This window comes from Ranitomeya variabilis, chromosome 1 (assembly GCF_051348905.1).
Source record: "Ranitomeya variabilis isolate aRanVar5 chromosome 1, aRanVar5.hap1, whole genome shotgun sequence".
Taxonomy (NCBI): domain Eukaryota; kingdom Metazoa; phylum Chordata; class Amphibia; order Anura; family Dendrobatidae; genus Ranitomeya; species Ranitomeya variabilis.
Window position 1 is genome coordinate 317,861,833 of NC_135232.1, and position 17,106 is coordinate 317,878,938.

Below are 17,106 nucleotides of genomic sequence, written 5' to 3' on the forward strand. Positions count from 1 at the left end.
GACCTAGGGGTGGGGTTTTCGGGTGTTTGATGCACCCTTTCCTTACCTGCTGGCTGCATGCTGGCTGCAATATTGGATTGAAGTTCATTCTCTGTCCTCCGTAGTACATGTCTGCACAAGGCAATCTTGCCTTACGCAGGCGTGTACTATGGAGGACAGAGAATGAACTTCAATCCAATATTGCAGCCAGCGGGTAAGGAAAGGGTGCATCAAACACCTGAAAACCCCGCCCCTAGGTCTAAAGATTGTTCCCTCCAAATTCAGGTGACAGTGTCCCTTTAAGCCAGAAAGGCTCTGTTTTTTGTTTTTGTGAACCCTGCCTTGGTGTATGCTGACTCCAATAATCCAGCAGGTGCTTCACCACCAAAGTGTCCCTATGTATACCTGAGGAAGCAGCTAAGCATGTCAATTCCTCACACCCTGTTTAAAATCACTATCGGAGTATTCACACACTGAGTTTTTTAACAGGCAGATGCTTCAGGAAACGCCAGTGCCTTTTTCATGTGTTTTTGGTAATTTCCTGCGTGCTTTTTTTTTTAATATTTTTGACAGCCAGCATACTTTTTTTAGTGTTTTTTTTTTTCATTGTGGCTCAGTGATTAGCACTGCAGCCTTGCAGCGCTGGAGTCCTGGGTTAAAATCCCACCAAGGACAACATCTACAAGGAGTTTGCGTGGGTTTCCTCCGGGTTCTCCGGTTTCCTCCCACATTCCAAAGACTTACTGATAGGGAATTTAGATTGTGAGCTCCATCCGGGACAGCGATGATGTGTGCAAACTGTAAAGCGCTACGGAATATGTTAGCGCTATATAAAAATAAAGATTATTATTATTGTATTATAAAGTATAGAGCATTTAATAATAATAATAATAATAATAATAATAATAATAATAATAGAGCGGAAGACACCTGAAGAATGGTTAATTCCCTTTTTTTAACCACTTGATGTCTTTGTAAACCTGAAGCAGGTCGTTTTTACATAGAAATGCATATGTTCATTCCTTTGAGTCGGTTGGCGCTTTTCCAGGATGTTTTGGGAATCTACCTGGAAAAGACATCATGTGCACATACCCTTACAGTTACATATTTGCTTATCACAGCATTATAATAAAGCGTTTGAAATGTCAATCTAACTTTTTTATTTAAAAATAACCCTTTTATTCTATGACTTGACGTATGTAAATGAACAAGGACTAGGCTAGCAGAGCATCACTTCACCCAGACTAGTCCTATCTCCTATCCTCTAACCATGCCATCTTTCATACAATATGTCTACTTCATGGCAAGAACACTTGATGTCTTGCATAAGCACGTGATATGCTGGTAGTCCTTCCATGAAAGGTAAAGGATGTCAATCATGCCCAGGGATTCTTAATTCAAGGCAGGACTAGTCTGGGAAAGTGACTTACCTCCAGAATAGTCATGGCTCATTTATATATAATATGCAGCAGAATAAATGTCATTGGTCATCAGTTGAGCCTACCAGTAACCTGTAAAGATTTTTTTTACACTTCATGCTGGTAAGTTATGTACAGTAAATATATCATGGTGTACTGTTTAGGTATATAACAGTCATCCATAATTGCAGTAAATACAGCTCTGGCAAAAATTAAGAGACCACTGCAAAATGTTCAGTTTGACTGATTTTTCTCTTTATTTTTGAGTAAAATGTAAATTGTTCTTTTAGTCTATAAACTTCTGACAACATGTCTCCGAATTTCCAAGCAATACATTTTGTATTTTTTTTTCTGACACACAAAAATGGTCATTTTTTTTTTTAAAAACCCAGTGTTTTCAGACCTCAAATACTGCAAAGAAAACAAGTTTATAATCATTTAGAAACAACAGTACTAATGTTTTTACCCAAGAAGAGTTCAGAAATCAATATTTTGTGGAATAACCATGATTTTAATCACAGCTTTCATGCGTCTTGGCATGCTTTCCATCAGTCTTTCACACTGCTTCTGGTGCAAAAATGTAAGCAGTTCTTCTTTGTTTGATGGCTTGTGACCATCCATCATCCTCTTGATTACATTCCAGAGGTTTTCAATGGGGTTCAGGTCTGTAGATTGGGCTGCCCATGACAGGGTTTTGATGTGGTGGTCTCTTAGTTTTTGCTAGAGCTGTAGATGTTTTCTTTCCACATGTAAATGATCTTTTCATCTAATATCGTATGTTACAATTTTAGGTCCAGAACTTGCATCATGCCTTCTTCTGACTTTGGCTTTCCTTTGGAGAATACTGGCCTACGTGGGACAAGGCAGATATCACAGCCTCGGCGAAGACTTGCTATAACCTTGCCTGGTTGTGATCGTTTTGGCACAACTATTCAAACTAAGATGGAGCTCAGTGCACCTATAAATGAATTGCTTCAACCATCCTGGGAAAAAGGACCTCTTGGTCCTCTTATGACCACTAATTCCATTTTATCCAGTAGTCTGAAGTTGTCCTCTCAATCCTTTTCATCATCAAACCATTCATCCACCTTTAACTCTATTTTGAATGATGGCTCTTCTATGATCTCACATTCATCTCTAGACAATAAACCTTTATCTACATCTTTTTCGGGCCTACTAAGCTCAACCACAATTTCAACCACCAATAGTTGTCTAACATCTGAGGTTGCTTCTTCGACCCTTACCTCCAACATTTTATTGTCCACTAAATGTGCAGTAAGCTCCTTCTCTTCCTTGTCTGCTGAGGAGGATATATCTCCTAATTCATCTTTGACTACTAAGCTTGATACTTCAAGAATCCCATTGTCCACTAAGCAAGATGAAATCTTTGTGTCACCTTTGCCTACAGATGTGACCACAAAACTAATTTCTACTTTGATACCTAATGTTGAAGCCTCTACGCATTACTCAAGTAATACTGTGTTAATGCAATCCTCTTTAATTGCTATTGAGACAAAAGAGCTTGAAAAACAAGATGATGTGGAAGATAACACATTTGTTCCCATATCCCTTGAACAAGAGGAGCAGACCAGTGAAATATCTATGCCACAAGTTGAGGTATATTTAAGTCATAGAATTTCGTGGTGATATGTTGTCAAGCTGATATGTTGAAAAGCTTATAGATTGTGTGCTTTTCCATCTCAGCTTTCCATGGAATATTGGCCATCGCAATCTCCTCAACCTTCAGACACTGAAAGCCTTGCCCCCCAAAAAGTTAAACGTATGGAGGAAAAGCCTACCATTCTTGATATTGAGAACTCCGACAACTTAGTCAAGCAGAAGAAGGTCAGTATTATATTATGAAATTAAATTAAAATTAAATACATGAAGTACCGGTATATGTTTATGGAGGTCTATATTTCTGTTACTTAGCTGTAAACCCTTGTTTCCCTGCTGAGGCCACTACTAAACAGAATTTAGAAGCTTTCAGAAGAAGAGTTATTTTCATAGGTTTTTAAGGTTAAAGATATACATAAGTCCATTAAGTTTTCCTATATCTTAACATGTTGATCCAGAGAAAGGCAAAAACCCCATGAGGCAGATGCTAATTGCATCTTTTCAGGTGAAAAATTCCTTCCTGACTCCACATACAGCAATTAGACTAGTTCTCTGGATTAACGTCCCATCACAGAATCCAGTATCCATAACCTGTAATATTACCGTATTTTTCGGACTATAAGACGCATCGGATCATAAGACGCACCCCAAATTTGGGGCGAAAATTGCAGAAAAAAATATTTTTTTATAAGATGGGGGTCCGTCTTATTGTGTAAATTTACAGTATCTTACCTGAGGGCTGGCGGTGGCAGAGCAGGGTCACAGGAGGCATGGTGTCGGCAGAGGTGGGGTGATGCGGTACGGCGTGCACCTGAGCAGGGTCCCTTCCTGCTTAGGTGGGCGACGCCACGGCCTGGTGTCCATGGGAGGGTTGCAGCAGCGGTTACCGTTACCGGCAGAGGTGCGGGGATGAGGAGGCTCAGTGAGCGGTATGGCGTGAGCGGGGTCCCTTTCACCGGTGAGGTGATGCAGCAGCCCGGTAAGCAGCAGAGCCGGGTGAATCATGTTATCGGTGGTGGCGGCCATCTTCCTGAGGCCGCTCGTGCGCAGATGGAGTGCTCTGCTTCCCGGGGCTTCAGGAAAATGGCCGCGGGAGGCCGCGCGTGCGCAGATGGAGATCGCGGTGGCCATTTTCCTGAAGCCAAGATCTAAATCTTCAGGAAAATGGCCACCGCGATCTCCATCTGCGCACGTGCGACCTCCCGCGGCCATTTTCCTGAAGCCCCGGGAAGCAGAGCATTCCATCTGCGCACGCACGGCCTCAGGAAGATGGCTGCCACCACCGATAACAACATGATTCACCCAGCTCTGCTGTTTTCCGGGCTGCTGAATCATCTCACCGGTGAAAGGGACCCCACTTACTGCGCCTCTTCATCCCCGCACCTCTGCCGCCGCCACCACACCACTGCGGGTAATCCTGCATTACGACTATTAGACGCACCCCCTATTTTCCCCCCTTTTTTTGGGGGGGGAAAAGTGCATCTTGTAGTCCGAAAAATATGGTATATTTTTCGAGAAGCATTCAGGCCCTTCTTGAACTTTTATAGTTTATCATACATTATCACATGATGTGGCAGGGAGTTCCATGGTCTCACTACCCTTACAGTAAAGAATCTGCATCTGTGATTATGACTAAACCTTCTTCCCCTAGACGTAGAGTATGCCCCCCATATCCTCCCATCACCAACACAAGCCTAGGTATAGAAAGATTATTGTAGTGTCCCTTCCAGCACCCTTAGCAATCAGTTGATTTTCCAGGTGAAAGTCAAGATCAGCCAGACATTTCCACTGTTGAGGACAAGGAGAATACCAAGTTGACAACAGGATTGCCAACCTGATTTTTTTTTTTTTCTGCACAACTTCTCAAAAAGTCATAGGCAGCTAATATTTTTTTTTTATAGATAAATTGAAATCCCATAATAAATCACAAATATAGTAAGTGATATATTTATATTTCTGATAATACTAATATAAACACATCGACAGCATTAGAAAGAAAAGCACAGAGAACAGTCCTCCATTTTACCAACTATTTAGGAATTTACAGATGGTTGGCCACCTTGAGTGGCCGTTCAGATAAATGACCTTCCTTGTAATACTAAGGAAGGATCAGCAGTGCAAAAACAGGAACGGTTGATAGAATGGCTCTTACTTTTAGTTCATAAAACTGGTCTCGAGCATACAGTGACATGTAAAAGTTTGGACATCCCAGGTCAAAATTATTATAGTGCTTTGGAACAAAGCACTATACTGTTATTCCACCGTGGTAAACTTCTTCTTATTCTTATTATTCAGTCCGCACGTAATGCGGCCCGAACCGCTAAACTCACAGACTCCAGTGAGGTGTCATTTCGAAGCCAGCGTTCCTGAGAGGTGTGCTAAGTATTTTTCGTGTCGATCGGATTTGTAGTTTTTGCGCAATTTGTGTTTGAAAAAAGTCTTTCAATGCGTTTCAATGGAGAAATTTTCCTATACGTTTATAATGGGCTGGTTTCTGAGGCAATTTCTAAAAATAACTGCCACCTGGCCGATTAGCTCATTGATATGCGCAGTCAGACACAGTTACTATGCCAACGCCTATGAAATCTACATCAGCTCACCAGGTCACAAGTTTTGTCAGATAATATCAGCTCTTAAAGTGACAGTACAGCACAATTCCAAACCACTATCCGTAGTCTTATGATTATTAGACTGTGGCCCGATTCTAACTCATCGGGTATTCTAGAATATGCATGTCCACGTAGTATATTGCACAGCCACGCAGTATACAGTGCAGAGCCGTGCAGTACACAGCGCAGAGCCGCGCAGTACACAGCGCAGAGCCGCGCAGTACACAGCGCAGAGCCGCGCAGTATAAAGCGCAGAGCCGCGCAGTACACAGCGCAGAGCCGCGCAGTACACAGCGCAGAGCCGTGCAGTACACAGCGCAGAGCCGCGCAGTTTAAAGCGCAGAGCCGTGCAGTACACAGCGCAGAGCCGCGCAGTACACAGCGCAGAGCCGTGCAGTACACAGCGCAGAGCCGCGCAGTATAAAGCGCAGAGCCGTGCAGTACACAGCGCAGAGCCGCGCAGTACACAGCGCAGAGCCGCGCAGTATAAAGCGCAGAGCCGCGCAGTATAAAGCGCAGAGCCGCGCAGTACACAGCGCAGAGCCGTGCAGTACACAGCACAGAGCCGCGCAGTATAAAGCGCAGAGCCGTGCAGTACACAGCGCAGAGCCGCGCAGTACACAGCGCAGAGCCGTGCAGTACACAGCGCAGAGCCGCGCAGTATAAAGCGCAGAGCCGTGCAGTACACAGCGCAGAGCCGTGCAGTACACAGCGCAGAGCCGCGCAGTACACAGCGCAGAGCCATGCAGTACACAGCGCAAAGCCGCGCAGTATAAAGCGCAGAGCCGCGCAGTATAAAGCGGAGAGCCGCGCAGTACACAGCGCAGAGCCGAGCAGTACACAGCGCAGAGCCGCGCAGTAGACAGCGCAGAGCCGTGCAGTACAGAGCGCAGAGCCGCACAGTATAAAGCGCAGAGCCGCGCAGTATACCGCGCAGAGCCGTGCAGTACACAGCGCAGAGCCGCGCAGTACACAGCGCAGAGCCGCGCAGTACACAGCGCAGAGCCGCGCAGTACACAGCGCAGAGCCGAGCAGTACACAGCGCAGAGCCGCGCAGTACACAGCGCAGAGCCGCGCAGTACACAGCGCAGAGCCGTGCAGTATACAGCGCAGAGCTGCGCAGTACACAGCGCAGAGCCGCGCAGTACAGAGCGCAGAGCCGCACAGTATAAAGCGCAGAGCCGCGCAGTACACAGCGCAGAGCCGCGCAGTACACAGCGCAGAGCCGCGCAGTACACAGTGCAGAGCCGCACAGCACAGAGCCGCGCAGTACACAGCGCAGAGCCACCCAGTATACAGCGCAGAGCCGCGCAGTACGCAGCGTAGAGCCACGCAGTATGCAGCGCAGAGCCGCGCAGTATACAGCGCTGAGCCGCGTAGTATACAGCGCAGAGCCCCGCAGTATACAGTGCAGAGCCCCGCAGTATACAGCGCAGACACGCGCAGTACACAGCACGGACACGCGCAGTACACAGCGCAGAGCCGCGCAGTACACAGCGCAGAGCCGCGTTGTATACAGCGAAGAGCCACGCAGTATATAGCGCAGAGCCGTGCAGTACAAAGCGCAGAGCTGCGCAGAGCTGCGCAGTATACAGCGCAGAGCCGCGCAGTATACAGCGCAGAACGCGCAGTACACAGTGCAGAGCCGCGCAGTACACAGCGCAGAGCCGTGCAGTACACAGCGCAGAGCCGCGCAGTACACAGCGCAGAGCCACGCAGTATACAGCGCAGAGCCGCGTAGTATACAGCGCAGAGCCGCGTAGTATACAGCGCAGAGCCGCGTAGTATACAGCGCAGAGCCACGCAGTATACAGCGCAGAGCCACGCAGTATACAGCACAGAGCCACGCAGTATACAGCGCAGAGCCACGTAGTTATACTGCCCAGTCACGTAGTATATTGTCCAGTCACATAGTATACTGCATATCCCTGTAAAAAAAAAAAAGAATTAAAATAAAAAAGTTACATACTCACCTCCTGGAGCGGCCGGTATCTGATGGTTGTTGCACCTCCTAGAGCGGCCGGTACACGATGCTTGTTGCACCTGGAGTGGCCGGTACCCGATGCTTGTTGCGCGCTCCGGTCCCAAGAGTGCATTGCGGTCTCACGAGATGATGACGTAGCGGTGTTGTGAGACAGAAAGACGGAAGTGCCCTTAGATAATTAGATAGTAGATTACCCCGCTCACCAATTCGGAACCCGAGAGGCCCGGCCCACCAAATCGGACCCCGAGGGGCCCGGCCCACCAAATCGGACCCAGAGTGACCCCGCCCCCTAAATCAGACCCAGAGTGACCCCGCCCACCAAATCGGACCCAGAGTTGCTCCGCCCACCAAATCGGACCCAGAGTGACCCCTTCCACCAAATCAGACCCAGAGTGACCCCTTCCACCAAATCGGACCCAGAGTGACCCCTTCCACCAAATCGGGCCCAGAGTGACCCCGCCCACCAAATCGGACCCAGAGTGACCCCACCCACCAAATCGGACCCTGAGGTGCCCAGCCCACCAAATCAGACCCTGAGGTGCCCAGCCCACCAAATCGGACCGAGTGACCCCACCCACCAAATTGGTCCCTAAGGTGCCCCGCCCACCAAATCGGACCCAGAGTGGCTCCGCCCACCGAATCGGACCCAGAGTGGCCGCGCCCACAGAATCGGACCAAAAGTGACCCCGCCCACCGAATCGGACCTAGATTTACCCCGCCCACAAAATCAGACCCAGATTGACCCAACCCACCAAATCGGACCGCCTGAGGGGCACCCAAGTGTGAAAGTCTTGCAGGGGCAGCCCGGGCACCATTCCAAAGCACTATCTGTAGTTCCTTCAGGAAATACCCATCTAGTTGTTATTGTGAACAGTTAAGCAAGTTGAAGATGAAATGATGTTTAAAAGGGATAACGTTAAAGATTACACATTTTCTTTGTATTTTAGGTAATAAAATATATATTTTCATTTTTTACATTTTAAAAATTACAAAATGGAAAATGGTCCGATGCAAAAGTTTGGACACCCATGGAGATTTGTGTGCTCAGATAACTCTGACCAAGGTGTCAGACCTTAATTAGCCTGTTAGGGTTCTGTCTTGTTCAGTCATCGTTAGGAAAGGCCAGGTGCTACAAATTTCCCAGCTTTATAAAAACCCAGCCTCCTCAACCTTGTGCTAAAAACAGCAGCCATGGGTTCTTCTAAGCAGCTGCCTAGCACTCTGAAAATGGTGGAGGCCTACAAAGCAGGAGAAGTTTATAATAAGAAAGAAAAGCATTTTCAAGTTGCCGTTTCCTCAGTGTGAAATATAATTAAGAAATGGCAGTTAACAGGAACAATGGAGGTTAAGATAAGGTCTGGAAGACCAAGCAAAATTACAGTGAGAACTGCTCATAGGATTGCTAGACATCGGAACCTCCTCTTGACTACAAAAGACCTTCAGAAAGATTTAGCAGAATCTGGAGTTGTGGTACATTGTTCTACTGTTTAGAGACGCCTGCAAAAATATGGCTTTCATGGAAGAGTCATCAGAAGATAACCTTTCCTGCGTCCTTGCCATAAAATTCAGCATCTTAAGTATGCAAAAGAACATTTAACCAACCCTGATACATTTGGGAAACAAGTCCTGTGGACCGACCGATGAGGCTAAAATAGAACTCTTTAGCACAATAATCAAAGGTATGTGTGGGGGAAAAAAGGGCACATAATTTCAGGAAAAGAACATCTCACCAACCATTAAGCCTCAGGGTGGATCAATCATTCTTTGGGGTTGTGTTGCAGCCAATGGCACGGGAAAAATTTCACTGGTAGAATGGATTCAATTAAATTTCAACAAATTTTTGATACAAACATAATATCTTCTGTAAAAAAAAGCTGATGTTGAAAAGAGGATGGCTTCTACAAATTGATAATGATCCTAAACATATGTTGACTCAAAATCCACAATAGACTACCTCAAATGGTGCAGTCTGAAAGTTTTACAATGGCACTCACTGTCCCCTAATCTGAACATCATTGAAAATCTGTTGTAAGACCTCAAAATAGCAGTGCATGCAAGACGACCAAGGAACCTCACAGAACTGGAAGAATTTTTAAAGGAAGAATGGATGAAAATCCCTAAAACAAGAAATGAAAGACTCTTGGCTGGCTACAAAAAGCTTTTCAAAGCTGTGATACTTTCAAAAGGGGTGCTACTAGGTACTAACCATGCAGGGTGCCCAAACTGTTGCATTGGCCCATTTTCCTTTGTAGTTTTTAAAGGGTAAAAGGGGAAAATATATATATATTTTGGCTTAACCCCTTCATGACCGGAGGTATTTTCGTTTTTGCTTTTTAGTTTTTTGAACCCTTCTTCCCAGAGCCATAACTTTTTTATTTTTAGTCAAAATAGCCAAGTGAGAGCTTGTTTCTTGTGGGACAAGTTGTACTTTTGAACAACACCATTGCTTTTAACATATCATGTACTGGAAAACGGGGAACAAAATTCAAAATGCGGTGAAATTGCAAAAAAATGGAAATCCTCTGTTGTTGTTGTTTTGTTTTTTATAGTTTTTTTTAGCATGTTCACTAAATGCTAAATCCGACTTACATTGTGATTCTCCAGGTCATTACGAGTTCAAAGACACCAAACATGTCTAGGTTCTAATTTATTTAAGTGGTAAAAAAAATCCAAACTTTGGTAAAAAAAAACGAAAAAAACCCCAACATTATATTCCGAGAACTGTGGAGTCTACATTTTTCATGATTTGAGGCTGGGTGAGGGCTTATTTTTTGCACGCCGAGCTGACATTTTTCTTGATACCAATATGATCTTTTGACCAAAACAAATTTATTATGATGTTTTGAATATTTTTATTGTTATGCCATTTACAGAAAGGGTTTAATTTTTTTTTTTATATTGATACATCGGGGCAATTCTGAACACAGAGATACCACATATGTTTGTTTGATTTTTTATTTTTTTTATTTTGAACAGGGCAAAAGGTGGGGTGATTTGAATTTTTTACTTTTTTTTTATATATTTTTAAAAACTTTTTTTTAACTTTTTGCATGCTTCAATAGTCCCCATGGGAGACTAGAGGCTGCAGTTGTCTGATTGGCTCTGCAACATGCAGGCGATGATCAGATGGCCTGTATGTAGCAGAAATGCTCACTTGCTATGAGCGCCGTCCACTGGGCGGCGCTCATAGCAGTCCGGCTATGACAACCATAGAGGTCTGCTGGTGACCTCTGGTTGTCATGCCAACCCATTGGTGACCCGCGATCACGTGACCACCGATGGGCGGGATTTCCGGCACTCTTACCAGAAGCACAAGTTAAGTGCCGCTGTCAGAGATTGACATCAGCCTTAATAGGTTAACAGCCGCGGGTGGATCGCGATTCCACCCGCGGCTGTTAGAGGCACATGTCAGCTGTTCAAAACAGCTGACATGTGCCAGGAAAGATGTGAGCAAAATCGCCGGAGCCCACATCAAAGGGAGGTATTCCGACGTGGGCGTACTATTACGCCCAACGTCAGAAAGGGGTTAAAATACAAAGGAAATGTGTCATCTTTAACTTTATCTGTTGTAAAGATCATTTCATCTTCAACTTCTTTAACTGTTCACAATATATCAGTAATTTTGACCAGGGGTGCCCAATCTTTTACATGCCGCTGTATAGGCATTGGTTGTCTTATGACCCCTGTAAAGATGAAATTAATTGGCACACTATTTGGAATCTATTTAGATAAAAGAAACAATTTGGTGCAATTATTTTAAATATCTATATAAAAAATTGTTATACGTTTTATGTGTTTATTCTTTGTTTCTTATTACATGGGACATGTAATAACTTGGCACATTTAAATGGGTTGATGTAAATGCCTTTTTACACTACTGTGAGCATGATGGAGTATAGCAATAAAATGCAGAATAATGCTGTATACAATGTTTAAATATTGTTTAACATCCAATTTTCTAACATTGTATACAGCATTATTTGGCATTTTTATTGCTATATTGTGACATTAACATCAAATTTTTCAAGTGCATTTAATATAATTTGTATTTTGTTGCATTTTTTTATTCTATACTTTACAGATGGCTTTAGTTTCTGCTGTATGTTGCTCACTGGTAAATTCACCCAAGTTCACTGATTCGTCAGACGTTACCCGGGCTGATATTAAGAACTTGTGTGAAGATATTGCACAATCTGATCCAGAGTTCATATTAAAGGTAAGAAGAATCAAGTAGTCCATACTATCAGCCAGTATTTACTGGTCATATATCATGTGATGGAAATTGCAAAAAAGCAAAAAGTGGGTTATAATCATCTGTTTTGGATCTGATATGATAATTATTTGGTCTCTGCAGGTTGCTCTTTATACACGACAAGAGCTCAATATACGGACTACTGCCAATTTTCTACTCGCCCTGTCTGCTTTTCTTCCTACCTGTCAACCACATCTACGTAGGTACTTGTGCTCTTCTGTGCAGCTACCAAGTGACTGGATGGACGTACCACAGATGTACCAGGTTTGAATTTTTGCAAAAAGAAATGTGTATTAAACACTATTAAAATGTGTATCTATCTATATATATATATATATATATATATATATATATATATATATATATATATATATATATATATATATATATATATATATAATTGTCTAAGGGGTACTTCCATCTGTTTGTCTGTAACTTCCGTAACGGAAATCCCGGGTCGCTGATTGGTCGCGAGATTTAAACACCGCTTCACTTTTTACTATTGATGCTGCCTATGCAGCATCAATAGTAAAAACATATAATGTTAAAAATAATAATACAAAAAACACATTATATTGTCACCTTCAGGCGTCCGTGGCACCCTTTCCCGCTTGTCGCGACGCTCCGGTCCCAAGAATGCAGTGCGGCAATGACTCGAGATCACGTAGCAGTCTCGCAAGATGATGACGTAGCGGTCTCGCGAGACCGCTACATGATCACGGGTTATTGCCGCAAAGCATTACTGGGAACGGAGTGTCGTGAGGAGCATCGCTAAAGGCCTGGGCTGGATCCGGGGGCCGCCGGAAGGTGAGTATATAACTATATTTTATTTTAATTGTTTTTTAAACAGGGATATGGTGCCCACACTGCTATATACTATGTGGGCTGTGTTGTATACTGCGTGGGCTGTGTTACATACTACGTTGCTATGCTATATACTACGTAAGCTGTGTTATATACTGCGTGGCTGTGCAATATACTGCGTGGCTGTGTTATATACTGCGTGGGCTGTGTTATATACTGCGTGGGCTGTGTTATATACTGCGTGGGCTGTGTTATATACTGCGTGGGCTGTGTTATATACTGCGTGGGCTGTGTTATATACTGCGTGGGCTGTGTTATATACTACATCGCTGTGCTATATACTACGTGGGTCTGTTTATATACTAAGTGGCTGTGCAATATACTATGTGGGCTGTGTTATATACTGAGTGGGCTGTGTTATATACTGTGTGGGCAGTGTTATATACTGCGTGGGCTGTGTTATATACTGCGTGGGCTGTTATATACTGCGTGAGCTGTGCTATATACTGCGTGGGCTGTGCAATATACTGCGTGGGCTGTGTTATATACTGCGTGGGCTGTGTTATATACTGCGTGGGCTGTGTTATATACTGTGTGGGCTGTTTTATATACTGCGTGGGCTGTGTTATATACTGCGTGGGCTGTGTTATATACTGCGTGGGCTGTGTTATATACTGCGTGGGCTGTGTTATATACTGCGTGGGCTGTGTTATATACTGCGTGGGCTGTGTTATATACTACATATTCTAGAATAGCCGATGCGTTAGAATCGGGCCACCATCTAGTATCTAATATCTATCTAAATATCATGACTGTCTGCTGTATTGGATTGATATCGTTTTAATTTTAAGCCTTCAATTTGTATTTAATATACAGAGCTTGGCAGGGGAAGGAGATAAACTGGCTCCACTGCCTTCCTGCCTCCGTAGAGCATTGACCCTCAAGTTCCAAGAATTCAGTGAATATCAGCTTGCAAAATACAATACTCGAAAGCAGCGTGGAAAACATGCCTCCAAGAAAAAGAAGGAAAAGAAGACAAGGGTAAGAGTGTGTCATCCAAACAACTTTCTTTTAGTTCCACACTTTGTGACTTAAAGAGAAGCTACCAGTATGAAATCCGCTTTGTTCTTCTTTAATCACCGTTTGAGGTTTTCTCCTAATTAGATTCTGGTGAACAGGGGCCGGACTGTGCACTGGGTCTTCTCATCCATGTCTGTGATTCCCGGCTCCTCCACCTGTCTACGATCTGTAAATGACAGATCACTGCTGAGATCTCAAACATAGGAGGCAGGTCATTCACAGTCCACAGGGGTGTGTGCAGTCCGGCCCCTGTGCACCAAAATCTAATTAGTAGAAAACTTCAAATGGTGACTAAAGTAGAACAACAAAGCTGATTCCTTTACCAAAGGTATCAATGTAATTAGTATTACGGCCCCAGTATAGCCATGTCTTTACGTTACATTACATAATCATGCTGACATGCTTCCTTTAAACTCTATTCACATAATGTTTGAACTGTGTGGTCGGCACATATTTCTACTGTGTATATGTGTGCCTTTTTCAGCGTTTGGCCAGTTAGTGTTGATATTCCACTTTTTAAAGTTGTATTGAAAAGTGTAGCCTATACAATTATATGGCAAAATAAAAAAAAATATCATGTGTGAACATTTTAGACCACAGAAATTATAGGAGTTAGCCATATATGGAACATATGTTCTGTGATACTATTCAAACCTATGTGAAATATAGACCTCAAATGTGATGTGAACAGAGACTTACAGTGAACCTGTCAACAGATTCATTATCACGAGCACTTACAGCAGGAGTCTGTGTACTAGATACAGAAGGACAGTGGGGTGCTGTGGTGAGCTTAGCTGCCGGAGCGCAGGACCTGAAACACATGACCACCGGGGGAGGGGCCGGAGGCGGAGCCAGACACCGAGTAGCGGTGGCGACATGCGAAACCGGAGACTGGTCTGAACGTGCCGAAGTCAAGCCAGGAGGTCGATGACGTACTAAAGGATGAGACGCTGAGAGTGGTCAGGACGTAGCAAAAGGTCAGATAGCCGAAGATAGCGATGTAGTACAAACGGGGCAGGCAGGAGATTAGTAAGAGTACCAAGCCGAAGGTCAGAGCCAGAAACAGACAGTAAGCATAGAATCACAAAGCAATACACAGAACGAGAACATGGACCGGCTCATACACGAGAAGGCAAATGGACTACATGGTATGTAAGCACACCAGGGGGTCAGACACACAGCCAAGACAGGTGTATCACTGACAAGGTTCCCCAGACCAAGGCGGGTAAATAAAGCCCTCCCCGAACCAGAAGGAGGCTATACAAATAAACCCCGAGAGGACAGGTAAGGAAGCCTGTCCACAACCATGACATTCATGCTGCCTGAACCACGAGCAGTATAACTCAGACATTGGCTGCGGGACTGCAGACTTGTATGTTTTTCCCGTTAATGCTGCAGTGTTTCAGTATAAACAGTCTTTGAAAGCAGGCTGGGAAAAATGTGTCTCCGCTAACTAGCTCAGTGTGGTCCCCAGCTGGAGGCTTCTTGCCTCTCCCAAATTGATTGATTGAGTAGGGTGGGGAGAAGCAGGCTGTTGGCTGCATTGGACTAGTCATCAAAGACACATAAAGTAGTTCTTGATGGCTTTTCCAAGCATGTTTACTCTGAAAACTCACATGGTTTCCGAATAAAACTTAGCTGGCTGCAATCATGTGAGCTCTTATTCCTTCAGACACCACTTTAAACCACTCTTCCACTTCATTGAATGGGCAAAATTAGACTGCTACCAAACCCATCTGACAGCTCCTGTGGGAACAATGGATTCGGCATGTTAAAATGCAACACGGCTGATGTTTCTTTATCTGACCCCTATCGTTTGTTCTGTGAATTGATGAGGTTCCTGACAGTCATGTAACACTGTGTGTAAAGAAATAATATATATTATGCATTTATAAACATGCATTTTTCTCTTGACTGACTGATTTTTTTTTTTTAGGATATCAGAACTTTTAAGTGTGGTAGAAACTTACTAATACTGAAATCCTTATGCTCATTTCTAGAAAAGCAGGTGAGTTTCTCCATTGTAGAAGGACTTTAGCATGTTGACTATCAGTCAAGAACGTAGTGTGATATTCATTTCTGTAAAACATCTCTCTCAGGATGAACCTCCCACTCCTGCTGGAGCTGGAAAAAAGACTAAAGACAAGTTCTCCATGAAGAACCTGATTCAGAGATTACATATTTCTAAGCCAGCTAATCATGTCATGAGTCTTCTCGGATGCAGGTTAATATGTCTCTCCTTGTTTTTTTCTCTTTTCTTTCTCTAATCTTGCTCCTCTTTCTTGTCCTTCATTTTTCAACCTCCTATTTTTTTGCCCTTCTCCGTCTACTTTATGCCATTTGTAACTTCATCCTTGTCTCATTTTATTTTTGCTTTTTTTTTTTTATAGGTACCCCAAAGATCTGAACTCATTCTCCCGAAGTGGTCTTGAAGGTCCATGGCAGTCCCAACTCTCAGGAAAGAGAATGAAATTAAAGCAACCAGAAACATGGGAAAGGGAATTAAGTCAAAAAGGGAATACAGGTCCCGTATGGGAGAGTTTGCTTGGTGAGTACCAATAATCAATTGACACAAATATTCTTACAATTAGGCATTGTACTAAAGCATTTACGTCTTTTTGCTTTATTTCACAGACCATCGTAAAGTGCCTTTCATGGCATTATTAAGGAATCTGAGGAATCTGATCCGAGCAGGTATCAGTGAAAAACATCATAATGAAGTGAATTCACGTTTGTCTAACCAGGTATTACAAGCTTGTATGATAACTGAATTTTGTTGATATGACGAGTCTATGATCATTGTAATTATTTTACTATTTCCAATTTTTTTTTTTTTTAAAGAATTCGGTCATCAAAAGCCGGCTTTTTCCATTTCGCTTTCTTTCTGCTTACAAAGTCATTCAGGATCTAGACCGTCAGCTAAAGAAAGCAGGTCAGTTGTTCTTGTAATATATGTGGTTTGTAATGAGAGTGGTCAATGCATTGGCCGTTTCACACAACCAAATTTCACAGTCCAAGTATGAACCACGATTTCTGTATGGGCATTCGGTCTCCTGACCTGAGCTCAGTAGCCTCATAAGCATACATGAAGTAAAGTTTAGGCCAGGAGACCCATGGCCGGTCTGTCCTCAGACTATGGCTGTGGGCCTTAATGTTATTTAAAAAAAACTTTGATGCTAAAGAAGGGATGAATAGAGACTTTATGGAGTTTGTATTCCAGCTCAGAAGGCGAACATTGCTAAGCTTTTCTGCTCATTCATTTTAGTAATTAGTTGGGGATCTGAGCACTCAGAACTCCACCGATGAGAACTATCAGACGTTAAAACTTTTTGGAGATGTCAGCTATCCTCTTATGACTCTTTT

At 43.6% G+C, this 17,106-nt stretch overlaps 1 protein-coding gene across 2 annotated transcripts in view; it reads left to right on the forward strand.

Moving 5' to 3' along the window:
- The window catches only part of TEP1 (telomerase associated protein 1), a 74,233-nt gene that overhangs the window by 3,223 nt on the left and 53,904 nt on the right, over window positions 1–17,106 (forward strand). For both annotated transcript variants that reach the window (XM_077297805.1, XM_077297815.1), the window contains exons 2-11: window positions 2,189–3,014; window positions 3,102–3,242; window positions 11,689–11,823; window positions 11,962–12,123; window positions 13,540–13,704; window positions 15,680–15,751; window positions 15,843–15,967; window positions 16,134–16,291; window positions 16,378–16,487; window positions 16,585–16,675. In XM_077297805.1, the coding sequence (XP_077153920.1) occupies window positions 2,205–3,014; window positions 3,102–3,242; window positions 11,689–11,823; window positions 11,962–12,123; window positions 13,540–13,704; window positions 15,680–15,751; window positions 15,843–15,967; window positions 16,134–16,291; window positions 16,378–16,487; window positions 16,585–16,675 (1,969 nt within the window). In that variant the 5' untranslated portion in view covers window positions 2,189–2,204. The remainder of the gene's footprint in view (window positions 1–2,188; window positions 3,015–3,101; window positions 3,243–11,688; window positions 11,824–11,961; window positions 12,124–13,539; window positions 13,705–15,679; window positions 15,752–15,842; window positions 15,968–16,133; window positions 16,292–16,377; window positions 16,488–16,584; window positions 16,676–17,106) is intronic.